Source organism: Schistosoma mansoni (assembly GCF_000237925.1).
Source record: "Schistosoma mansoni, WGS project CABG00000000 data, supercontig 0080, strain Puerto Rico, whole genome shotgun sequence".
NCBI classification, from domain to species: Eukaryota; Metazoa; Platyhelminthes; class Trematoda; order Strigeidida; family Schistosomatidae; genus Schistosoma; species Schistosoma mansoni.
Window position 1 is genome coordinate 583,333 of NW_017386030.1, and position 27,397 is coordinate 610,729.

Below are 27,397 nucleotides of genomic sequence, written 5' to 3' on the forward strand. Positions count from 1 at the left end.
GCGCCGTGATCTTAAAATCCCTCAAACGCTTCTGATCGGCTCGTCCATAAATTATAGTCTTGCCTGAACTTCTCGTCGGTGCATTAGGCTTTGTTGTTAAACAGCCGTTGAATCCTGTTTGATTATCTAGATTGGTCTTCAGGTTGTATAATTAGAGCTTTATCTTCTTTATGACTGGCGTATTCAAGATTGGTCTGTCACTGAGTAGTAAACACTGTTATAACCATCTAAACCTTAAGTATTGACCTTGTTATATCGGTCAAGTTAAGCCGTGGTCACCAGTCTAAAGACTCAACATCATGTGCAAAATGTTGGGATATTATGTCGTTACAGTTAGTCGTCTGGATAACTTAGTCTATAAATGTGACCAACAATGAAATCTTGTCGTTTTCACAACTACTTGGAACTGTTAAACATCTAAGGGTTTATCATTAGTCACAAATTCAATTGATTTCACCTAACCCCATGAATCAAACTATTAACAAATGTCATATTATTTTATTTATTGACTACTACAGTATATGTTGGAGAATATTGAAATATCGAAATTGGCAAAATGAAATTAGTAAATCAGCTTTTGAAAGTGGTGTACATTTAGGTGTTGGAGCTTTTAATTTAGTAAGTTATTTTTTAAATTTTTATCTGCTACTGATATTCAGAACCTATGATGATGATACATAAGTCATGGCCACGCGTATATAGCCTCTGTCAGGGAAGTCCTACTCACTGTCTTCTCGTGACATTACTGATGCTTACGAAATTGAGAGGACGAAAAGCGAATGCAAGGCGCTTTAACCGGGTTGGTGGACACGGAAAGTTCACCTAGTGGAGTTGGAAAACCCCCATTCCAAACCAATAGTTCACATGGGCTCCAGTATCGTGAGGGAATAAATGGCGTATGAATCAGTCGTTGATCGCCGGCTACCATGGGACTGCATCTCCTCACGATGCTCCACTACCTTGTGGATCAGATCTTTACGTCAAAGGCTCCGGGTGTGGCCCTGTGTGAAAACCATTTGCTTCAGTTTGGGCACCTGGGCAGTATCATGGCCCTCACACAAATCAAATAAAATTTGCGCGGTGCATATATATCTGGTGCCTCTTTGTACCAATATTTATTTGTTGAAATAAATAAATAAACATAACTTATTAACTTGGCAGACATTGAAATTAGTCGAACGGCTTAGTCGTTGAAACATTCACTTTATATGGAATCTATGTAAACATGGACAAATAAGTAGTATGATGAATTATTATATAATATAATCATTGTTTCAGCTTGAAGCACAAGATGATATGCTTAGTGATTATTAAGTCTCACTATTGTAACATATGCTACTTATGTCGATTGATATGAGTAGTATGTAACACCAATCGAAAATGAAGAACCTAGTAGAAGAAGATTGAGAAGATTGAATAGAAAAGAATAGAACAAAAAGTAATGGATACGGAAATGAAGAAACAATGAGGTCTGAGACAATTAATGAACATTTCACAAATAAGGGATTGAATGTATGATTTTTACATTTTACCAAATGACTGTAATTTATATCTGTCAGTCAGTCTTGAGTTCTGTTAGAGGTATGATGGCAGTTATCACTTCCCAGTTGCCCACACCATGGAAGGGTTTTTATAGAGTTACCTGAAAAGGAAATTGGGTTATAAGTGGTCTTAATGACCTGAGAGCGTGACCGCAGTGCCCAAGGGACAACTGCTTGAGGTCGGTCATACGCGAGGTTTTTGTGTTAGCTCCATACTTGTTGAGACCTTACCTCCGGAGACGTATATCCATGGGATAAGGCATGGTGTGCATTTTTAGGGTCGACCTTTTCTAACCCCACCCCTCCTTGTGAGAAGGCAGCATCGCTGTCATGCTGGTTGTCTGAAGGAAACACCTTACCGCTATCACACCCCTTTACAGTCAGCAGTACGACTTCGCCTTCGAACCTTAAGTTGCTGCTTTTAGTCTAACCGTTTCGCAATCGACCTACCTGGCATGTTAAAACCTACAGGAACATATGTTCCAGCCAATATAGCTCGGTCGGGTCATCACGATAGGCAAACCCGACCACCACTTCAAGGTAGCAGCAACGGTTGGGAAATAATCATCTAATCTTATTAGTAGAATCTATAATGCCATAGAATGTAGTATATATGATATAAGTCAACAGATTTGTCTAAAACATTTTCTAGTAGTACTGAAGAGAACAGAAATGTAAATAGAGAGTAAATGTAATTACATTAGAAATGAAGGTATGATGAAGTTTATAAGAGGCAACTGATAGAAGATGTGCATTAAACAATAAATTGGTCTACTTCACTTGTATTCTACTTTTGCTTCATTTATAATGTACAGGAACAAGAGCTAAACTGTAAACACATATGATGATATTGTTTTAGAATAAGAATACATCATATAGTAGTGCACCAATTGATCATAGTTGTCTACAGAAATCATAAGTAGTTATTCAAGTATTTTACCAGTCACTTGTTTCGTCATCGTCATCATCAGCAGCAGCAGCATTATCATCATCATCACAATGGTATACACTAACAATACTTCTTAGCTAGTTCCCAAAACTGACACTGAACACTAGAATTCATTTAGTTAACTATTTTGCTCAAATTTAAAAGACCACAGGAACGAACAGTTACGATCTAATCACAAATCCCATTGTTAGGATAACATTGTTTATAAAATTTTGTCAACGAAAAGTTGTTTAATAGTTGATTTAATAACTCAATTGAAACTAGACCATCATGGAAAACGTGGAAGCATTCGACAGTCGTTTTATCCTATCATGAGACTTCACAGCAGTGTACGTTCACAATCCCACCCTACGCGATACGAATCTAGAACCTATCACTGTCACACACGAACGCTTAGTCAGTCATTCAGCTATAACGTAGGATCAGACACACATATGCATCGGTTCAAGTTGCCATACTTCGTTAGCACAACAAGATGAACACCGAATTCATAGAAGTAGTTAATTTGTGATCGTTTCTGAGCCATGTTACCTAGAGTCTCCAACCAATAGTTACGATAGTCACGCGGACTCCAACATAGTAGTCCGCATCTAACAACATGTCTTAGACTAGAAGTTAGTGATTTCAAGCTCTGAAGCCACGAACGCTTAACCTCCAGAACACAGAACCGGTCGGTATCCAAGGGTGTTAATATCTAACTTCAACCGATCTACGAACTATATCTAGTTAACTTCCACAGAACCCATTTCCGACACAAGAATTGTTTATTAATTTAATTGCAAAGTAAAATATAAGTCAAATTTATATAACCTTTTTTTATTATCCTATTTTTATAGATGATCTCTATGCTTCCTAGAAGTGTCTTAAAATTATTGGAATTTGTTGGATTCTCTGGAGATCGCGTATGTTCTAAATAATATTTTATTAAATTTTTCTCTTTTTCTTTTATAACATCTCGTTAGTTTCTATGACGTCTATTCACTTGAAAAAAGATTACTTGCTTGCTTACTTACGCCTGTTACCCCTCGTCGAGGAACATAAGCCACACTCCAGTATTCTCCATCCAACCCCATCCTCTGCAATTATTTCCAGTTCTTTCCAATTAACATTCATCCTTTTCATATCTGCTTCTATTTCCCGGCGTAATGTGTTCTTTGGCCTGCCTCTTTTCCGCTTCCCTTCCGGATTCCATGTTAAGGCTTGCCTCGTGATGCAGTTTGGTGATTTCTTTAGTGTATGTCTGGTCTACTTCCAACGTCTTTTCCTAATTTCCTGCTGGTTTGTTCTCTCCCATAAAACGCTGTTGCTGATAGTATCCGGTCAGTGAATGTTGAGTATTTTGCGTAGACAACTGTTTATAAATACTTGTACCTTCTTGATGAGTTCTCCACGTTTTAGCTCCATATAGTAGGACTGTCTTGAAGATCCGCACTTTGAGGTTAGTTGACAGTTGTTTTGAGTTCCATCTATTGTTCAACTGTAGAAATGCTGCCCTTGCTATGCCAATCCTCGCCTTTACATCTGCATCCGATCCTCCTTGTTCATCGATGATGATTCCCAGGTACGTGAATGTTTATACCTCTTTCAGAGTTTCGCCATCAAGTGTGATTGGGTTGATTTTCTCCGTGAGAGAATCTTGCTTTTTCCTTTGTTTATGTTGAGGCGTATTGATGTAGAGACTGCTGCTACATTTGTTGTCTTCGTCTGTATTTGTTCATGTGTATGAGATAGGAGGGCTAGTTGAAAAAATATAGTTAACTGAAAAAAAACTTATCTGTTGATTTAGATATTTGTTTTTTTCTTTTAAGAAAGCAGTTTACTTCATAAATAATTCTTGTTATATATATATCGATCTTAACTAGTGAACTATTAATAGTTGCAACCGTGAGTCAATTGAAGCTAGACCACCAAGGAAAACCTGGAAGCACTGGACGGCTGTTTCGTCCTGTTGTGGGACTCTTCAGAAGTGCGCATCCACAAAACCCCTTCTGATAATAAAACTAGTAGTAATTGAAAACACTAGAAACAGTTAATCAATCGCTTTTGGTATATATGCGTACTATTAGGACTGCCTCGATATTGCTTCCAAGTTGCAAACATTATAAATAAAAATTGATAATTGATAGGGGTGGAATTTTGGTTGCACTTTTCATTCTATATGGAACTCTCCAGTTACATTTATCTATATTCAAGAGTTGATGCTCGATCCGGAGCTCTAAAACAATGATGCTTACTCAAATGAAGGAAAAGTTAACTAAATTGACCTCCTGTATGTGCATTTACAAGTTCAGCTGCTCCTGTGGAGATAACTATATCGGGCGTACTACCGGGCAACTTAAACAACGAATGAGTGACCATCTATCGGCATGGTTTGGGAAGGGGCAAATAAAAACAATACTCACATCTAATTGATAGTGATCATAATGTAGATAAATCGAAATCATTTCAAGTGAACTATCGTATACCTTCATCAATTCCCAACGGAGTTCATACCTGTCTCCTTCATATAACTAAAGCCATAAGAATTCGTACATTTCACCCTCATTTATATGTACAGAAGAAATTTGTAAATTCCCCTATCCTTTCCATGACCGGATATAAATTTTATTTTTAATGTTGTTATCATTAACATTATTTTCACATCCGTCATTGGTATGTAATTTTCTGCCTCTTACCGTTTGTATTCTTCACTATCTAACTGTTACTCCTCGTGGAGGAGCATAGACCGATCACCAGTCTAATGATTTTCACACTTCTTATTACGTAATGATTTCAATGTTTTTGTGAAAAATCTGAATCGTCCAGTTTCTAACTCAATAGTCTAATGATAACATAACATCATATATTTCTAATAGAGCAGTTAATGCTTATTACAGTAAAGTGTTATCTTAACATGAAATAACCATCTAGTTTCGTCCTATTACGGTACTCCTCAGCAGTGCGCATCCACGACCCCGCCTCGCGAGATTCAAACGCACGGCCTATCAGTCTCGCGCGCTATCACCTAACCTCTGGACCATTGAGCCGGCTGGCATCCAACAATGCTAGTGTCTAAATTCAACCGATCCACGAAATTGAGTGACACATCTATACGCCTTTATCTGTTTATATGTAATTCGATTCGATGAGAAAATTTTCGGAAAAATCTATCATGATGTATTTTGGTCAGAAGCAAAACAATAATGAGCATTGCTGAGGAGTCTCACAATGGGACGAAACGGCCTTTCAGTAATTCCAGTTTTTCCATGGTGATCTAGCTTTAATCGACTTATGATCTTAACTATGAAAATATTGAAATCTCCACAAAACCCCTTCTAATAATTTCCTCTTAAGATGAAAGTTGGTTTTTTCTCTCTCATATAGAAATACCGCCTTTTCCTATCATTCCTTGCAATTTTCATTATGTTATACATGATTATTCCGAGTGTGATAAAGCAAACTTGACAGTTTGAAAATATCAAGTAACGCCCTTAAATTATTAGCCAAATTCTAATTATTTTTGACATTAATTGCCCAATATTGAATTATTAATGTATTCTGTCTAATCTATTACGTAATGTTAGAATCAATAGGGAGGTAGATGTTATATATAACCGAAAAAAAACACACATTAGGTATACACAATGAAATATTAAAGTAAGACATTCAACAATATTGTAGTGAATGAGAACACAAGTAGGGACAATTGAATGTATTTAAGTACAAAATTACAGGAAATCCCACTGAAATCTGACAATCATACACTAATCAGTTAATTTTTTAGACTGCTGAGGAATTCTACAATAGGACGAAACAACCGTCTAGTGCTTCCAGGTTTTCCATTATGGTCTAGTTTCAATTGACTCACGATTTCAATTATAAAATGTACAGACTATCAATCTTGACTATTCCTTCTGCAAATATTAATCCATTGTCACTGATTATTATTGTTCATATATCTTCATATCGATCGCACTTCGTTCCCATTTTTTCCTTATCGATCTTCTACTGAAATACACTCAATGGTCGATCATTATCATCATATACTACTTATATGGATATTACTTACTTACTTATTTACTCTTGTTACCCCTTGTGGAGGAGCGTAGGCTGCCCACCAGCATTCTCCATCCAATTCTGTTCTGGGCAATCCTTTTCAGTTGTTATTCATCCTTTTCATATCTGCTTATTCCTTCAACTCCCAGGGCAGAGTTTAAATGGTTTGAATTTGTTATAATGCGAAATATAGCGTATTGCGATAGGACTACGCGAAATTCTACCGATTGACCAAATTCAGATATCCTAGTTCGACCCCAATACTGTTCCCCAACTCCAATAAATCAGAACACAGCCGTTAAATGAGAATTGTTTATGGGGTCAGCAGCAGAACAAAAATGGTTTACAGACAAGGCATATTTATACAGTTACGATGACTATTAACAGTAACCAATGGAAAGGAAGGACACGTGAAGGTTATAATTAGGACGACTCAAAATTGACCAATAGGGAAACGACACATGAAAGTCATAGTTAGGACACTGTAAATAATGGCCAATAGGAAATAACATGCGAATTATGTGAAGAGTCTGAAAACATACCATTTTACATTCGAGATAATTTTTGGGATATTCTTGTGAATATCCTAACACCTCCCCTTGGAAAAAAATTAATAACGACGCAATCGTGGGTTTACCTGACAGTTCTTTGGTTTTCTTCGTTTGCGCTTTGACCTCCTTCGAGGTAACGACGAAGAACCTGAAGAATGTTCTGCTTGGTTAGATGACTGAGTTGCCTCCGTTGTAGGCATCGGCGGAAGTTGAAAAGTATCTAGCAGTAAGTCGAGGGGAACCCGGTTAATAATTTCAACTTTTTCTTTGGCATCTCTTGTCCGTAGTTGATTATGATGCCTGGTCCAGATTTCTTGGTTTACTCTGACCTCATACATGACCTTCCCCTGTCTCTTTGCGACTTCACCCTCTATCCATCTATCATACCCATGTCTATAGTCCCGAACATACACTTTCGCACCAACTTTGTAGGGAATTCTAGTGTTCTGCATTCGAGGATTCTGCCGGGTTACTCGCCTGGGTGCCATCGCACTATGGACTGTTCGTAGCCTCCAACCAGGCTGGAGGAGTTCGATGAATCGATTTTGGAGGTCTGCAGCATGCTGTTGTGTAGTAGCAGGAGTTTTTACTTGATTACAGATAGTGCTGATAGGTAGATTGGCAAGACCAAGTTCTTCGAACCAATCTAAACCCAGAAGATTGAGAGGAGATTTGGTGATGTAGCACGTTCCGTTGAAGGTTGTATCTCTGAACGAAATACAGCAATTAAGTTCACCATGAAGGCGGAGATGACCACCACATGCACTAACGGCTGTCTGCGAAGATGGTTTGATGGGAGGTTGACCCAAGGTTCGCCAAGTTTCTTTCGACAGAATAGTAATATCTGATGCAGTGTCCAACTGCAATCGAACTGGCTGACCATTGATTGAGAGGGTTAGAAATTTGCGTCGCGTGGCGGCATGGGTGTGGAAGACTGCTGCTAAACTTCCTGATGAGGGAACCGGCTTTTTAGGATAACGATGCTGCGTCTGTTCATTTCGACGGCTATTGGGTCGATGGGATTGACAAAAACCGCTTTTGTGACCAACTTTATGACAGCGATCGCACAGCTGCTGTTTGAATGGACAAAATTTCACATAATGCCAGGCTCCACAGTGCCAACATGGAGAGGGGGGCTTCTTGTGAACCGGTCTGGAGTGATTAGAGAAAGAAGGAGCACTGGCTTTCGTAGGACCACCGGTTGTTGATCTCGGAGATTTGTTCTGACGTTGGACAGCGTGAACTTCGCAACCACCCTGGCCCCCAGATTGGACCAAAGTGGTGTCACGCTGCAGGTTGACAATGCGTTGATACTCGTCGGCGATTGCATTAAGTGTCAGCGTAGGGTCTTGTTCAAGGCGGTTCAGCAATCGAGTTCTGATGTCGGAGAATTTGGGTGATTGAAGACTACATATGAATACGAGGGATTTGAATTGGTCGTCGGTAAGGGATTTGAGCTTGAACCGTTCGCACTCACGGTTGACAATGCCAACATGGGTTAAGAAGTCATCGGACTCGTTCATGACCAGTTTTAAACAGCGATAACGCGTATTAAAAAGTGAATGATGGTCACCAAAAAGTTGACTGAGAGTTTGAACAGTGGCATCGAAGGAACGGTCTCGTGGGTTCTGCGGTAGAATGTAGTTGCAATACTTATCAAGCTCTGATGGACCAAGTTTTCGAAGGAGAAGACGCACCTTCCACGAATCATCTCTGTCAGCAAGGTCGACTTTAAAAAGATCTTCATAACGTCTGAACCAGGTATCAAATGTAATATTGGCATCAGGATCATAAAGAAACTCTGAAATACCACTAGTAATACCGTCGACTGATTGAGGGATTGTTGGTGTACATGAGACTCGAGAAGAGATCTGCGTCTGAGTAAGCATCTCCATCAGCTTCAGCTGTTGCTTGAACAATTCTTCTAATTTAACTGGATCCATAGCTAGTCAGCAACTTGTTTGCAAAATCTCCGTCGCCAAATTGTTATAATGCGAAATATAGCGTATTGCGATAGGACTACGCGAAATTCTACCGATTGACCAAATTCAGATATCCTAGTTCGACCCCAATACTGTTCCCCAACTCCAATAAATCAGAACACAGCCGTTAAATGAGAATTGTTTATGGGGTCAGCAGCAGAACAAAAATGGTTTACAGACAAGGCATATTTATACAGTTACGATGACTATTAACAGTAACCAATGGAAAGGAAGGACACGTGAAGGTTATAATTAGGACGACTCAAAATTGACCAATAGGGAAACGACACATGAAAGTCATAGTTAGGACACTGTAAATAATGGCCAATAGGAAATAACATGCGAATTATGTGAAGAGTCTGAAAACATACCATTTTACATTCGAGATAATTTTTGGGATATTCTTGTGAATATCCTAACAGAATTACTTTTTCTGGTTAGTGTTTTTTTAGCGAGTTAGTTTTTCTACGGGATGGAGTCGCTAATCCCATGCTCAACCTTTCTCATTTACCCGGACTTGGGATCGGCAGTAACTCTAGAAGAGCTACAGGAGGATATGGATATAAGTAACTCACATCACAATATTAATATCATGAATGAATCAGATAATAAACTATCATTATAGATAATAAGATGGTAGAGAAGATTTGTAGCTCAGATGGAATCCTATACAATAATGAACTAACATTAATCTATTAATATAATTTAAAGGTTAAGCTATAATTACTCAATTAAAACAAAGTTACGAAATGGTTACTAAGATACATTTCAAGTATTCAATATATATGATTACCCTATTAGTGACCGAAATTATTGATTTTATTAACAATGGATCATATGATGATAATTGAATTCATAAAACAATGAAAGTTAGAATATCAATGAAAGAAATCTGAAAGAACTAGATGGTTATATCATCCTTGTATGTGATTGTTCAACAGTATGTATCTACGATTCTTTGTGTGTGGAGGGATTCGAACTTATGACCTATTGGTCTGATGTGCAAGTGTTTAACATGTAGACCAATGAGATGATTGGCATCTAACGGTGTTAATGTTAACGAATCATGAAGTCAACGATTAAATGACTAAAATGTAAACAAAATATATAGTTTAGATTAAATAACTGGAAAAAGTAAGATTTCTGTAAACTTCAACATATGGATCCATAACTAGATCCATCTAATTTTGTGATTCAGTTTGAAACACTAAAAAATATCCCATTAAGCTATTCATGATAATGATAACATGTTACTTAACTGGTATTAGGTGTGGTGTTATTTAAGAAATTGAGAGGAAGAAAAGAGAATGTCCGGCGCTTTAACCGGGTTGGTGGACACAGAAAGTTCACCTAGGAGTGTTAGAAAACCCTCATTCCAAACCAATGGTGCACATGGACTCCAGGATCCTGGTCACCGGCTATCATGGGACTGGATCTCCTTACGATGCTCCACTGCCTTGTGGATCGGATCTTTAGGTCAAAGTTTCCGAGTGTGGCCTCGTAAGAAAACCACCTGCTTCAGTTTGGGCACCTCGGCAGTATCACAGCCCTCACACAAATCAAATGAGATTTGTGCGGCGCATGTGTATATGGTGCCCCTTTGTACCAATATTTATGTGCTACAAATCTCAACAGACATAAGTAGTATGTATCATCAATGGAAATTAAAATACCTGGCTGTAGAAGGTTAAGAAGATTGAAGAAAACAGAACAATAACAGAGAATGATTGCAGTGGAAGCGAAGAAATAATGAATTGTGAGAAGATTGCTTGATGTTGTGCAAATGAATTATTTACTATATGATTCTCAGATTTTACTACCACGTTCTGTAGTTTTGCATTTAAATGCATTCGGTTGCCCTAACTTGTATTCTTGCTCACTACATTCAGTTTTGTGATTAGGTGAGATAACTTACTGCAAACACTTTAGAGAAGTTATTTTCATAATCTTCATGACGTTCTTTGACTGAAATGATCTGCAACGCCATCGATCTTCAACAACTGTGCCGTTCCAAATACTTCCCTTTTTTTAATTATTTTGCAAGGAAAATGCTGTGTATCAGGGTATGATTTTCATTAGAGCCATTAGTTTGAGCCTTAACTTTCAACACATTTGTAGATTTAATCCTTCATCTTTTGCTGAGCTCCACTGACATGTTCAGAGGAAACAGCTAGAAATAACTTTAGGCGCTTGAAATACAACGTTAAGTGAAAATTAATCTCCAGTTTTTGGCAGTTGTCGACCAAACGAACTATGAAATGACCGAATTGGCTGGATACTTTATAACTACTGAATATTAGGAACGTTGGGTAGAACAACTTATTTTTTACTCAATTCCTAATATTGATGAGTCGGTTCATGCAAATGACATTAGTGAGCACGACAAAGTTACAGTGCGTGCTAAATATGCCACTCATTTCCTGTATAACTCAGATATTTACATTGAGTAATCGCCAAATAGTGTTGGTTACATCGTGAATTCTGTCTGTCAATTACCAACAACGCAAATGGCTATCAGGACTCAGTGGCCGAGTGGATAACGCGATGGCGTTTGAAACGAGGGTACTGGGTTCGAGTCCTGGAGTGAACATCAACTCTGAGATGCAGGCACATCCAGCTGATGAGTTTCAAATAGGACGAAACGCGCGTCAAACTGTATTCCACTCCTAGCCAATATCCATCTTTGCTTACAATGCTTGTGAATTAAGGCTATATCGAGGCAATACGCACAGTATGCACATATACCAATTAGAGACTGACCAGTTGCAGTCCTAACACATCGATGGGAAGATTCAAACAAACAATACCAAATAAATTCGCAATATAGATTACTTTACGTAAGATAATTTTAAGATATATTGAAACATCATGAATAGAATTCAGTCATTAATAACGTTATTTATTGCTCACTAATGAGTTAGTCTAGCTAGAAGAGTCTTGTGGAGATGAGTTCAGTCAATGTGTTGTGTTCATCACAGATTGGTCTTAACTGTCGTAGAACCATAAACCAGAGAGAGCTGGACAACAGTGTATATCAACCACCCTAGCAAAAATCGAAACCACAAATTTGAAGTCATGCACAAAGAGTTTGACCATAAGAACCAATGGTCCGACAATTCTTATTTCAATCAGATTGTGATGAGGCTAATAGATTATCCATTACTATTGTATTCACTAGTTTCATCTACGATATGTTTGAATTCCATAAGTAACAAGTTCTTACATGAAATTTGTGAATGTTTTGAATTTACTAGTAAAAACTAAGTAAAAACTACTAAATAGTGTTATTACTTACTTACTTACGCCTGTTACCCCTCGTCGAGGAGCATAGGCCGCTCACCAGCATTCTCCAACCAAATCTGTCCTGGGAAATCCTTTCCAGTTCTTTCCAGTTGTTACTCATTCTTTTCATATCTGCTTCAATCTCCCGGCATAATGTGTTCTTTGGCCTTCCTCTTTTCCACTTCCCTTCCGGACTTCAAGTTAGGGATTGCCTCGTGATACAGTTTGGTGATTTGCTTAATGTGTGTCCGATCCACTTCCAACGTCTTTTCCTAATTTCCTGTTCTGCTGGGAGCTGGTCGCTAACCCCATGCCCAACCCTCCTCCTTTACCCGGGTTTGGGACCGGCAGTAACTTTATAAGACCTACAGGCGGAGTTAATTAGTGGTATACTAAAATGAAATATCTGCCTGAGTCTCTCTGGTTTCAAATTCTATCCCAAATGAAATCTATGATGAATACGACCGACACATCAATCGGTTTGTTTTATTTGCTTAACATCCTCAAATACACCAAAATCTTTTCATCTTCGATCAGCTGCTACACAGGGAGTGTTTGGGAAAAAACGTGTGTGTGTGTGTTTATGAGTTTGTTCGTGTCATTGATCAGTTTAACATTGTATCTTGAAATAGGATATCATTTCACTTTAATTATATTACATTTCATTTTCTATATATTCAGCAATTCGGTTTAGAACAGTTAAGATTGGGTGCAGGAATGAAAGATTCATTACGTGGTCCATTATGTGCTCTATTATTATTAGCATATGATTTATATGCTACTCATATGTTAGGTAAGTAGTATTCTATCATAATGTTAAATCTTATTGTGACCATTGAATAAATAAAAGAAAATTTATTTTCCTAATGATAACTAAGTAAGTATAGTGATATATCTAATTGAAATAGAGATAACATAACAATTTAGTACATTTATTAACTTATGTACAAGGATACTTTGGCAAATTTCTTAAGTGTACAGAACGTTTAGGTTAACTCTACATCATCAGTGGGAAGAAGTTATAGAGAGAGTGGAATAAAGTATCTTAAATGGTTGGACAGGAATCATACATTAAATTACGTGATTAGATAATTGAACGCACAAAAACTAGGTATATCTGTGTTGACATTGACTTTTGAATAGTCACGTATAGTTATGTATACAAAATAATGCAAATAGGTTAGCCCTGGTACGGCCAAGAGCGGGAAGAGTCCGCTCTATCCCTCGAAATTCTCTCACATGATCACGCGTATATAGCCTCTGTCAGGGAAGTCCTACTCACTGCCTTCTATTGGCGGGGTGTTGTTTACGAAATTGAGAGGACAAAAAGCGAATGTCCGGCGATTTAACCGGGTTGGTGGACACGGAGGGTCCACCTAGGGGAGTTGGAAAACCCTGATTCCAAATCAATGGTGCACATGGGCTCCAGTATCCTGAAGGAACAAATGGCGTATGAACCAATCGTTGATCACCAGCTACCATGGGACTGCATCTCCTCACGATGCTTGCCTATCTTGTGTATCAGACCTTTGGGTCAAAGGCTCCGGGTGTGGTCCCCTGAGAAAACTACCTGCTTCGGTTTGGGCACTTGAGCAATATCACAGCTCCCATACAAATCAGTGAGATTTTTGTGGCAAATATTATTTCTGGTGTCCCTTTGTACCAATATTTATGTGCTTAATTAAATAATTTGTAGCTGAATTTAAAAAAAGGTCGGCCTGAGATTAATAATATAGGTTGAATCCTACATTCGCATATATACAAAACTATCACTTCATCAGCTTTAATAAACTTTGCTGTATGGTACTAGTACTCCCGTCCAACTAATTAGGGGAAGCCGTTTGGCTACTCAGGATAGGAGAAGAGCCTTGTAAAGAGAGTCGTATTGGAGCACTGAAGAAAGCATTGTAAACGCATACGTTGTAGCTTACTCTGCAGTTTTTACATGTAATTAGGGATTTCCATATCTGTAGTGCAGGAAGATAAATTACAGTTCACTTTCGGAAACTTGTTTAACGTTCCAAAATTGTTATGAGCTATAATGAATATACCAGTATGGAACATGGTACTAACGCAAGTGTGCGTTACACGTATATATAAAACCTACATATCAAGGATACTTACATCCTGAAGTACACAGATTCACATAGGTGCAAGCTGTCTAAAGCATATGTTGCATGCATATAAAGAATACATAAATCAAGGCCTATACACTTAACGGTACACACATAAGCATAGATGTTCCCGCTCGCAAGTATACTTGACTTGGATATATAGAGTGAGTGAGCCAAGACTCATAAATTCCATAGTATACGAATAGGCACAAATGCGATGACCACAGTCAGTACCTTCGAAACGCTGAATGAATATCAACTACTCAAATCAATTCATAAATAAGTCTTCATGGACGATATTTTCTTATCACTTTCATACCGCGAGCAGTTTTATTATCGACCCTTGCAAACTGATCACGGCACAGTATATGGCGTTCACCCAGGCACCGTACGGTAATTTCATTATTGCAGAAATATGTGGTGAAATGATAGACTAATTACAATTTTCGAATGGGGCTTATGACACTGTCTGACACAGATCATCATTTAGTAAATAAGTATTTATTAACGCAATAAAAACAAGTTAGGATATGACACATATTGATGACATATATTGATTTAAACTGATATACTATATCAGTACAGTGAGATGAAATAAACAGGACAAATTTTGAGATGGTGGAAAAGATTTGTAGCTCAGGTGGGTTTGTGCTGATGATGTCGTTCAGAAGGACGATGAAAGCTCCACGATCAAACCATCCAGCTCAGAGAACAAACCCACACCAAGAACAGGACAAATTCATAGAAGTTATAACATTACCAGTGGTAGTAGGAAACCATATGACTCAAGAAGAAAGAATGAATTTGTGTAGTAATAAGTGTAAAATAATTTTACAACTGAAGATTAAATTTATCCATCCTAATGTAATTGATTCCTAGTCCTGTAACTCAGCTAAAATGACTTAGATAAGATAATTATGCTGACTCAAACCATTTGGTCTACATTCATTAACCGATCGTACATAAACATCAAGTATTGAAATTGACTCAGTGAATTTGAAATCCCTCAAACGCTTCTGATTGACTCATCCATAAACTATAGTCTCATTCATTTCAACTTTCAAGAAGTACATAAACTGATACCATAACATGATTTGGTCATCTCTAGCTTCTCTTCAATTCATTCCTACATCAGAAAACATTGTTTATTGACTTAGTTAGCTAAGTACAATCCATTGAATACTAATGTGAACTGAACAGTTGTTTCATATTAGAATAAGATTTTCTTCAAATCGATTAAATCAGTTATAAATTTTCTATATTTGTAGGTGACAGTGTTGTCAGCGTATGTAAGTTGAACTCTGTGAATTATTACGACCTTTTTGGTGTATTGTTTACCTTATTATAAATTTAATTCTATTCATGTTATATCTTGTTGTTATCAGAAGGGGTTTTTTTGTGGAGATTTAGTATTTTCATAGTTGAAAGCGTGAGTCAATTGAAGCTAGACCACTAGGGATTACCTGGAAGCACTGGACGGCCGTTTCGTTAGACATTAACACTATGGATGCCGGCTCGTTGTTCTATCGGTTAAGTGCTCTGACATGAGACTGGTAGGTCCTGGGTTCGAATCTCGCGAGGCGAGGTCATGGATGTGCACTGCTGAGGATGTCTTGTTGTCTTTGTTCTTCTTCTACTTCCGCTGAAAATGAAAGAATCAGATATGTTCATCATTTTCGAAGTTTAGATGCTGACTTCATTCTCCCCCCCTCTTGAAATAGTATATGATCCTCATGTCTCTAAGTGATTTTATTTAAAACATAGTTCTCGCATTTTATAGAGAATCCATTAGAGATGACTAAATGGTGATGATAAACGACATTTGATCTTGAATTATCAGGGTTTGATTCTTCGGAAACATACTCATCATTGAGAATCTAGTATCTATCAAAATGGCATTAGGTTTTTGATCAACATTTGATTGACCTGACATATTTTTTCTCCTTTATATAAGAAATTTCATCAAAAATATGTAAATCATTAGAAGAACCGGAATTTAACAAAGCTACAACAACAAGACATCATCTCTCTATGAGCTAAACAAGTCAGTGTTTGTACATTGTGTTTTTAGGATAATCAGATTTAAATACCACTACAGGGCATGTCACTGAAATAGATATTAGTGGATCACTGAGTAGATCATATATAACTGCTACTGCTTGTCAAGAATTCGTGAAGACTTTCACCAACACCTTCATTCATACTGTAATCATTTTCCAGCTCTGTACACAATTTAGAAATTAATTCATTAACTTCCATCACATCTCCAAAGGATGGAGGATTCAATAGCCGTATGAGTAATTTGTCTATAGATTCCAACTTACTGTTTTTAAAATGTTGCTCTTGTCGCTGAAATAACAACTGCAATTGATCAAAAAAGAGAGTCATTTTATATTTCTGTATGAATCAGTACAGTGATAAGGAATACTGTATAGAGAATTAACAACCAATGTCGCTCATAAGCACCAACGACAATACTGTATGCTGATTGTTCGAAATAATTACTGTTATATCATGTGAGTGCGTGCGTGCCCTGTTTGATATATGAACGTGCTGATCCCCGCCAATCAGAGAACTGAATTATCTATCAGAGCTAATAATACACGAAAACCGTATGAGCAGTCTTTAGTACTTATCAGTTCTGCTTTCAGCCTAGCCCAGCCAGTTAAGTCCAGAAAACAAATAACAGCCTCTGTGGTATGAGTCCTTGCATTTCAAACATACTGAGTTTATATACCAAACAGACTGACCACACCGTACCAATAAAATAGAAAATAACATTTGTACAAGATTTAGCCAAATGTGGCTGTGAACAGGGGGAACAATAATCAATAGACTGGGGATAACTCATGAATGATAAATCGTATAATAATAGTTCATAGGTCAAAATGAAGCTTATAATGAGAGGGACACGAATATGGATAGTTTAGTTACTTAGCAAGTATACAATAGGAAATATACATATCATATTGATCATATGATCAATATGATAGTTCTCAAAAGTTATCATTCATAAATCTCCACGGGATATAACAATTACACTGATTTTCGTCCAATTACTATCTGATCTTGGTTTGTTTTTGAAGACTGAGGCTGTGGAATTCTTTTTCATATCAATCACCAATTGTTATATCTTGTCTTATTTGTTTCCAATAAACTATGGCATGTTGATGCATTTGAAGCCCCAAAAGATGTAATCATAATTCTCGTCGGGATATAACGATCCACAAATTAGCATTGATTGAAGAGAACTATTAAAAATCAAGGACTGATGAAATAATACTTCATTTTAACTTGAGACTTGTTCACAATCTGTACGAATGATATAGAATTGAAATTAAACTAAATTTTAGGGTTAAGGATCATATTTTTAAGTTAATGTGTATTATAGTTCATTATCGCCGTTGGATGCCGGCCGGCTCGGTGGTCTAGTGATTAAGTGCTCGCGCACGAGACTGATAGGTCATGGGTTTGAATCTCGCGAGGTGGGATCGTGGATGCGCACTGCTGAGGAGTCCCATAATAGGACGAAGCGACCGTCCAGTGTTTCCATGTTTCCCATGGTGGTCTAGCTTTAATTGAATCATGATCTCAGCTATAAAATAAACCACTTTATTAAATTCATTAAGAGTTAGATAATAATTGGAAATCAGCAAGTAATGGACAGTTGATTCATCCAAATATATTGGACTCCTCAGTTGTACACATTTACAACCTGATGAAATATTAAACTTGGCTAGTAGTTTATCGTGAGGACATTCAATTATTATCTAATAAGTCCTGGGTTCGAATGTCGTGAGGCAGCATTGTGGATGCTCACTGCTGAGGAGTCCCATAATAGAACGAAACGACCGTCCAGTGCTTCCATGTTTTTCATGGTGTTCTAGCTTCAATCGACTCATAATTTCAACTATATAGAATTATTATCTTATAGTTTATCTTTCTAATTCCATTTATATGTGATTAAACTCTACAGATTGGGACTACATATTAGGATGATGATGAAATATACTTTGTAGACTTAGTCATTAGTGAATAAGCTTTTATCATTTTTGTTGTTAGTATTAGTATAAGAGAGTCATGAAGACTGATGAATAAGAAAAAACTTTGTTAGTTATGCGTTTACTTCATCTTCATAGTTGAAAGCGTGAGTCAATTGAAGCTAGACCACCATGGAAAACCTGGAAGCATTGGATGGCAGTTTCGTCCTATAATGGGACTCCTCATTGGCAGTGCGCATCCACGATCCCGCACTCGCGAGATTCAAACCCAGGACCTACCACTCTCGCGCTGGAGCACTTAACCCATAGACCACTGAGCCGGCCGGCATCCAATGGTGTTAATGTCTAACTTCAACTAATCCACGAAGTTGAGCAACCGTTCACCAATTGTCTTCAGTGAGTTCCTATATCACAACAGACGTGGTTTGAACTCTACATCATCTATTAATTTTGTCTTGGAATTCAAAGAATGATGGTTTACATCATATTAAAATTGAATGTTTATCCAATTATTCGTTTGTTTTTCTTTTGCAAAAGCTTCTGAACAACCAGAGCATATGAAAGAAGCTCGTGAATTATTAGATTATTGGTCTATTATATATCCAAATAGTGCTATATTCTTATTATTAGCTGGTCGTTTAGAAGAAATATCTGGAAATTTACAGAAGGTGAATCAATATATTTTTTTCATCGTTTTGATTGATTTTATGTCCGGCGTTTAATCACGTGATTTATCCATCAATCGGAATATGACGTGTCTAAACTCAACACTGTGCCAAATCAATAATGTTCAACTGGTATGAGCAGTCTAGTATCTTTATTGGTCCTTTGTACGCCTAGCCCTTCCAATTGAGTTAAATGATACCAATTGTAGCTTCTGCTAATTACTGAATAGTTATACAATAAGAGTATATATAGGATAATCGTCCATTCATAGGTCCCGGAAGTTACCCGTACGCATGCCTTCTCTAGGATATAACAGTGATATGTATTTTGAATATTATCGTTAGAAATTGGATACGATTTCATACATTTTCTTTTCAAAAAAATCTATCTTAATCTTCTCATTGGATAAAATTAGGATAGATATAAGCTTTGAACCTTTAGTTACACAATAGTTACCCATTTATGACCTATCAATCTAACTTCAAATATGATCCTATGGTAATATTAATGAAATATAGATCTTGTTGTTGGGGGTGTTAAATCCCCAGAACTTACTTGACAAATGACTTATTTTTGTAATTTTATTTTGAAAATTTGAATTTCCTTGTTTTCGCGCCAAAAGTGCTCCTTTCACCTTCAAGGCATATTTCCCACTTGGGAAAATCTTAAACTCTATTCGTCCGTTGTATCTTTTAGTATGCTATTTTGTAACGCTTCCCAAGGGCAATCTTATGTTGTACATATACGTTTGATTTCTTCTTATTGTGATTACTTGTGCTTATTTCTGCTTACGGTATATATTTTTCCCACTCTCGTTTTGGACTTCTCACTCTAGTTAGCAAGTTACTGGACAACGGATTAGAATAGCCTATCTTGTCACTGTGTCGTTGACCTTCGTTCGTTTACCGAGGAAATCGTAATTAGCATCAAGCATATCACTTGCTAATCCTCATATTATAACTGTTCATTTAATTCACTTTACAGAATAATAGAATAAGTCAAATAGAAGAAGGAATTTAGGTTAGGCATATTTCACATGTCAAGTATATTGTGTCCTTCCTACTGCTGATCAGATGCTATTGATCAAGTTACGAGAAATAATACGCTATAGTAAATGTTATACGTTTGTATAACTTCATATGAAGAACTGCTTAACAATATATGTTGATTGTACGAATAATGATATATTACAATCCAAATTTTATCAGCAGGGTTCTAGAGGTTAAGCGCTCGCGTGCGAGTCTGATAGATCCTAGATTCGAATCTCGTGAGGCGGGATCATCGATGCGCACTGCTGAGGAGTTCCACAATAGGACGAAACGACCGTCCAATGCTTCCATGTTTTCCATGGTGTTCTAGCTTCAATCGACTAATGATTTCAACTATAAAATCCAAAATTTATCACTACTCTAGTTTACCATTACCAATGTTATTAATCAGTATTAGCTTACATTATTTTTCGAATCATTTCACACGACCTTAAAATGGTACAGAAATTGATAAATCTTCTAACTGACTGCATGAATCGATTTCTTAGGCTGTTCTAATAACCTCATGCGAAATTTACACGACAACTTGAGCACGAGAAAAAAAGGGCGTAAAGAGTATTTCAGATGACATTGGGCTTCCGGAAGCCTCTGGAATCCTACTTAACATATTAGCAGGATAGATAATCATCCAGTCAACAATTTGACATGTGATTATTCAGTTTCTAAATATTTCTGAGAATGTTCTATTCAATACTGACAAGATAAAATGTTTCCCAGTGTTGTTAGGATCCGGTTAGGCTGTTTTCAAAAAATATTCTAGATATTTTTCATAGTTGAAATCATGAGTCACTTGAAGGTAGACCACTATGGAAAACCTGGAAGCACTGAACGATCGTTTCGTCCTATTATAGGACTCCTCATTGGCAGTGCGCATCCACGATCCCGCATTCGCGAGATTCCAACTCAAGACCTATCAGTCTCGCGCGAGAGCGCCTAACCATTAGACTAACGGTGTTAATGTCTAACTTCAACCAATCCACGAAGTTTGAGCAACCATTCACCAATTGTCTTCAGTAAGTTGTAGTCTAGATCTTCTCGCCACAATTTGTCAAAAGTAAATGTTACAATATACAGATTAGAACTTAATCAATATTTCATTGATTTTTAAACATTTATTCCAAAGGCTATTATATTATTTCAACGTTCAATAAATTCACAATCAGATTGGATACATTATCATCATCTTTGTTATTGGGAATTAATATGGTGTTATGCGTAAGTTTATTGAGTAATTTTTTTAATATTGAGGCCTAAATTTCGATCAATATTTGTTAGAATGTATCAATTTTAAATATACTTGCATCTAAGATAGAGTGGACCGGAGTCAGACAAGGCTGTCTACTCTCCCCATTCCTCTTCCTTCTGGTGATTGACTAGATTATGAAGACTTCGACATCTGAGGAGAAATACGCATTACAGTGGACTTCTCAGAATCAATTATATGATTTGGACTTCGCAGATGACCTAGCCCTCCTCTCTCATACACACGAACAAATACAGATGAAGACAGCAAATATAGCAGCAGCCTCCTCATCGATAGGCCTCCACATTCATAAAGGAAAAAGCAAGATTCTCAAATGCAACACGGAGAACACCAACTTAATCACTCTTGATGGCGAAACTCTGGAAGAGGTGGAAACATTCACATACCTGGGAAGCATAGTTGATAAACAAGGAAGATCGGATGCAGATGTAAAAACGAGGATTCGCAAAGCAAGGGCAGCATTTCTACAATTGAAGAACATATGGAACTCAAAACAACTCTCTGTAAAATAATTTCAAACTGAGAATCTTCAATACGAACGTCAAGACAGTCCTACTGTATGGAGCTGAAACGTGGAGAACTACTACGACCATCATCAGGAAGGTACAAATATTTATAAACAGTCGTCTACGCAAAATACTCAACATTCAATCGCTGGATACTATCAGCAACAGCATTTTATGGCAGAGGATAAACCAGCTTCCATCTGAAGAGAAAATTAGGAAAAGACGTTGGAAATGGATCGGACATACATTGAGGAAATCACCATTGTGCATTACAAGACAAGCCCTAACTTGGAATGGTGAAGGGAAGCGGGAGAGAGGAAGGCCAAATAACACATTACGCCGGGAAATAGAAGCAGATATGAAAAGGATGAATGTTAACTGGAAAGAACTGGAAAGGAATGCTCAGGACAGAGTTGAATGGAGAATGCTGGTGAGCGGCCTATGCTTCTAGACGAGGGGTAACAGGCGTAAGTAAGTGAGTAAGTAAGTAAGATAGAGTGGTTCAGTAAGTAGTGAACAAAACACAGGTGGGGACAATCGAATGTGTTTAGACACAAATTACAGAATATCTTATTAAATTCTGATAACCGTACAGTAGTAAACAGTCAATTGGCAAAATAACCATCAATTGTCTGAATCTCGACTGTTCCTTCAGCGAATATCAGTCAGTCTTCTCTGATTTCATTATTCATGCGTTTTCGTACCGATTGCGCTTCATTTCTGTCCTTTCCTTATTGGTCTTCTGCCAAAATACATTCTATGTCCAACCATCACCATGTACTACTTATATGGATATAAGTAGACCACACCACAAGTAGAGTAATACAAATGTTCTGGATCTACTTGATAATTATAATCATTGCATCTACAATAGTTTTAAGAAATCATTGTAGTACACTTTGTTATAAACTTAGAATATCATCAATTGAGTATAATAAATATGTGAAGTTAATTAACTACTAACTGATACGAAAAGGATGAAAAACAACTGTAAAGAACTGGAAAGGATTGCCCAGAACAGAGTTGGATTGAGAATGCTGGTGGGAGGCCTATGCTCCTCCGCGACGGGTAACAGGTGTAACTAACTGATAAGTTGATAAGATTGTATAGTAGTGAATAGTAGAATAATACACTTTTTAATCAAGAATAAATTAATTTAATGGGGATAGTTGACTATACAATACTCAATAATTAAAAATTACTTCATCGATTGAATAGACTTGATCTGATAAGTAATACGAAAGATTATCAATACTACTTACTTACTAACGCCTGTTACCTCTCGTTGAGGAGTATAGGCCACCCATCAGTATTCTCCATTCAACCCTGTCCTGGGCAATCCTTTCCAGTTCTTTCCAGTTAACATTCATCCTTTTCATATCTGCTTCTATTTCCCGGCGTAATGTGTTCTTTGGCATGCCTCTTTTCCGCTTTCCTTCCGGATCCCATGTTAAGGCTTGCCTCGTGATGCAGTTTGATGATTTCCTTAATGTATGTCCGATCCAATTCCAACATCTTTTCCTTATTTGCTCTTTAGCTGGAAGCTGGTTTGTCCTCTCTCACAGTAGGCTGTTGCTGATAGTATTCGGCCAGTTAATGTTAAGTGTTTTGAAGATCATCAACAGGATTTCAAGATGTAATCATAACTAATAAAAGATCATGAATGAATAAAACATTCAGTGACATACATGATATTGTAATAATGATAATGACATTCTTATTAATATCCACGTTCTTTGAAATATGTTTCCGAAATTGGATAACCTTTGTATTATTGAATGTTTTGTGATGAACAACATTAAAATCGATAAGGTTATAAAACTGATCGATTTAATGTGTAGTACAGACATTTCAAGTTGATTCCTATATATTCGAAGTAATTTGTAAAAGGATTAGTGGGAGGTAGATCAATGTAAAGATATCGGATTAAAGCGAGTATGTGGTGTAAATAGTTGTCATGACACTTACTTTGTATTGAAAACATACTTGTAATTGCCATGACAACAAATATTTTACTATATAAAGAACTGAAATGATAAAAACCAAGTAAATATTGACTGGTTAATGAGTAGTAATCAATGACATGATTATCTTTCCCTTAGAATTTTATGGAAAGTTTAGTCGGCATTCGGGAAAATAGAAGACACACTTCAATGACTAATTTCAGTTGACAGAAATCACCCCTAAGTTAATTTAGATTTTCTAAATTATTGATTTGTAATGTTGAAATGCTTGAAAAGAAAAAAAACTGATTATTCAAATTGTTGAAAGCAGAACAATTTGGTTTTATTAGAAGGCGGTTTTGTGAAGATTTTAGTAATTTTATATAGTTGAAATCATGAGTCGATTGAAGCAAGACCATCATGGAAAACCTGGAACCACTGGACGGCTGTTTCGTCCTATTGTGTGACTCCTCGGCAGTGTTCATCCACGGTGCCGCCCCTCGAAATTCGAACCCAAGGTTGCCCAGTTTCCTGGATTGGTTGAAGGTAGACATTAACACCGTCGGATGCCGGCCGACTCAGTGGTCTAGTGATTAAGCGCTCGCGCGCGAGACTGATAGGTCCTGAGTTCGAATCTCTTGAGGCGGGATCGTGGATGCGCACTGTTGAGGAGTCCCACAATAGGACGAAACGGCCGTCAAGCAGTGCTTCCAGGTTTTTCCTGGTGGTTTAGCTTCAATTGACTCATGATTTGAACTATATAAACTTTGATTTTAATCATTTACTCTTAACGTTTATTCATACTAAGTAATGTTTTTTTCATATTTACAGATTACAAGCAGATTGGCAAAAAGCAATTTTATATACAGAGAAATTATCATTAGAAAGTCGATGGAGTCAAGCATCTTATCGATATATGAAAGCAGCTTTCCTTTTACAAAGTATAGAAGATCGTACTGCATTTGATATAAAAAATCATGATGGTATAATTGAAAAACCACAAGAAGTAGTTGATCAATTATTAACGTAAGTTATTGATATTAAATAGGTTCTTTAGTTAAACACATCTTATGGAAGAATCTATAAGCTTTTCAATTTGATAAAGATGAACAGTGGCTAGAAGTGGAATCCAGATTGCGCACCATTTCGTCCGATTTAGGATTCGTCAGCTGGATGTACCTACATTTAAGTGTTGATGTTCATTCTGGAACTCTAATCGAGTACCTTTCACTTCAAGCACTGTCTCGTTATCAAGTTACGTACTGAGTTTTGATAGTCAATTGCTTGTGCATTAAGATGAAGTTTAAATTCACTTGGTATTGTTCACTTGAATCTTCCCATACAGGTTTAGGACAGCAAGCGATCAGTCTCTTAGAATGCTTATAAACTAAGACTATATCAAGTGAATCTCCGGCTGGATGTTTAATTAAAACTTAAAGTTTCAAAGAAAATTAAATGTTAAGGAGATTAGATAACAATTTGTTGTGTATGATTAACTCTATGACCCCATTATATGATAGCTTAATCTCCTAATTACGATTTTACTCATTTGGATTTTAGTTTACTAATATATTGAGGCTGGTATTTCGTAAAGAAGAGTGTAGTGAATAAGAACACGAGTGGGTACAATAGAATATCTTAATCTTGACCATTCCTTCTGTAAATATCAGTCCATCTTCTCTGATTTCATTCTTCATGCATTTTCATACCGATTACGCTTCGTTCTTGTTTTTTTCCTTATCGATCTTCTGCCAAAATACATTCTATGCCTGACCCTCATCATATACTACTTATGCGGATATAAGTAACTCACACCACAAAGAGTACTGAATGATTAGAACAACTTGAATTCGGCCTATTAATTTAAGTGAATTATTAACCATACAAATATATAATTAGCAAAATTTATAAACTACACTTCATTTTGTCAACTATGAATAGATGAATAGTAGTCAAAACTAATGTCTGATGCTATAAACGTTCTTATGTGGCAAATGAGAACACAAGTAGGTACAACCAATGGTATTCAAACTCACAATAATAGAGTATCGTAGTAAAGTCTGAGAACCATACAGTAAATACTTCATTTGCAAAATATCTATCAATCGTCTGGGACTTCACTATTTCTTCGCTTCCATAACAATCATTCTCTGTCTTGTCATCTTTCACTCAATCTTCTTAATCTTCTGCCACCATGTATTCATGTATTGATGATACATACTACTTATATCTGTCGACTTCAGTAACACATATTTATTTATTTAAACACATAAATATTAGTTAAAGGGGCACCAGATATATATATGCCGCAGAAATCTCATTTGATTTGTGTGAGGGCCATGATACTGCCCAGGTGCCCAAACTGAAGCAAGTGGTTTGCTTAGGGGACCACACCCGGATCCTTTGACCTACAGATCTGATCCACAAGGCAGTTGAGCATCGTAAGGAGATGCACTTTCATGGTAGCCGGTGATCAATGATTGATTCATACGCCATTCGTTCCATCAGAATACTGGAGACCATGTGTACCATTGGTTTGGAATCAGGGTTTTCTAATTCCTCTAGATGGCTTTCCGTATCCACCGGGCCGGTTAAAGCGTCGGACATTCGCTTTTCTTCCTCTCAATTTCGTAAACGACACCCCCTGTTGAGAGAAGGCAGTGAGTAGGACTTCCCTGACAGAGGCTATATACGCGTGGCCATGTGAGAGCATTTGGAGAGGGAGAGCGGACTCTCGTCACTCTCGACAGTACCAGGGCATTTGGAGGCGTAGCAGACATCACACTTATGCTGATCATGGTATTCTAGAAAAAACTATCTTCAATTACTTCATTACTAATAAAACTACAGTATCTTCATTGACATAAGGAATAAACAATGAATGACTATGTATAATGTAAACAATTTATACCATTATTGATGATTCATTCAGAATAAAGTAAATTCTAAAGATTAATGTACCTAAACTCACTTTTTGAGTTAAGGTGAAAATATCATCATGAAAAGTGTTGAAATGAATCAAATTATGGATTTAGACATAGAAACGGTTTGAATAAAGGGCTGGCTTCTGTTGGTCCTTCACGACTCCCTGGCTGGGATCCATCCAAGAGATGGTGCAACACAGTGGCTAGAGACGTTATCAGATATGGATCAGAATAGAAGCCAATGGCGATCCTGCTGTAACCTTCTTTTACTTTCTTCATAATGAGTGGTTATAACTTTCTTAACTGAAAGAGTCTTCTGGTTGAACATTTCAGTTCCCTCCATCATTACTATTCTTTTTTTCATCCTTTTTTCCTTTATATATACGCATCTTCCCCCTTTCTCTTCCCATTCTCATTGTTTTGTGTGGCGCATATGTATCTGGTGTCCCTTTGTACCAATATGTATGTGTTTAAATAAATAAACGGTTTGAATAAGCGGTTCCTTACAAAGAATAAGAACCATTCATGATAGTCCTTACATCATAGTTTGGCGAGACTATAATTTATAGATCAACCAATCAAAGTTAGGA

The 27,397-nt window shown here is 37.0% G+C and overlaps 1 protein-coding gene across 1 annotated transcript in view; it reads left to right on the forward strand.

The window, feature by feature from the left end:
• Nucleotides 1–27,397, forward strand: part of Smp_133370 (hypothetical protein) — a gene marked incomplete at its 5' end in the record, with an annotated part of 49,814 nt that overhangs the window by 8,909 nt on the left and 13,508 nt on the right. Inside the window, 6 exons of the mRNA XM_018790501.1 lie at nt 519–618; nt 3,327–3,392; nt 13,022–13,133; nt 15,723–15,739; nt 21,294–21,385; nt 24,715–24,909. Of these exons, the coding sequence (XP_018646231.1) occupies nt 519–618; nt 3,327–3,392; nt 13,022–13,133; nt 15,723–15,739; nt 21,294–21,385; nt 24,715–24,909 (582 nt within the window). The remainder of the gene's footprint in view (nt 1–518; nt 619–3,326; nt 3,393–13,021; nt 13,134–15,722; nt 15,740–21,293; nt 21,386–24,714; nt 24,910–27,397) is intronic.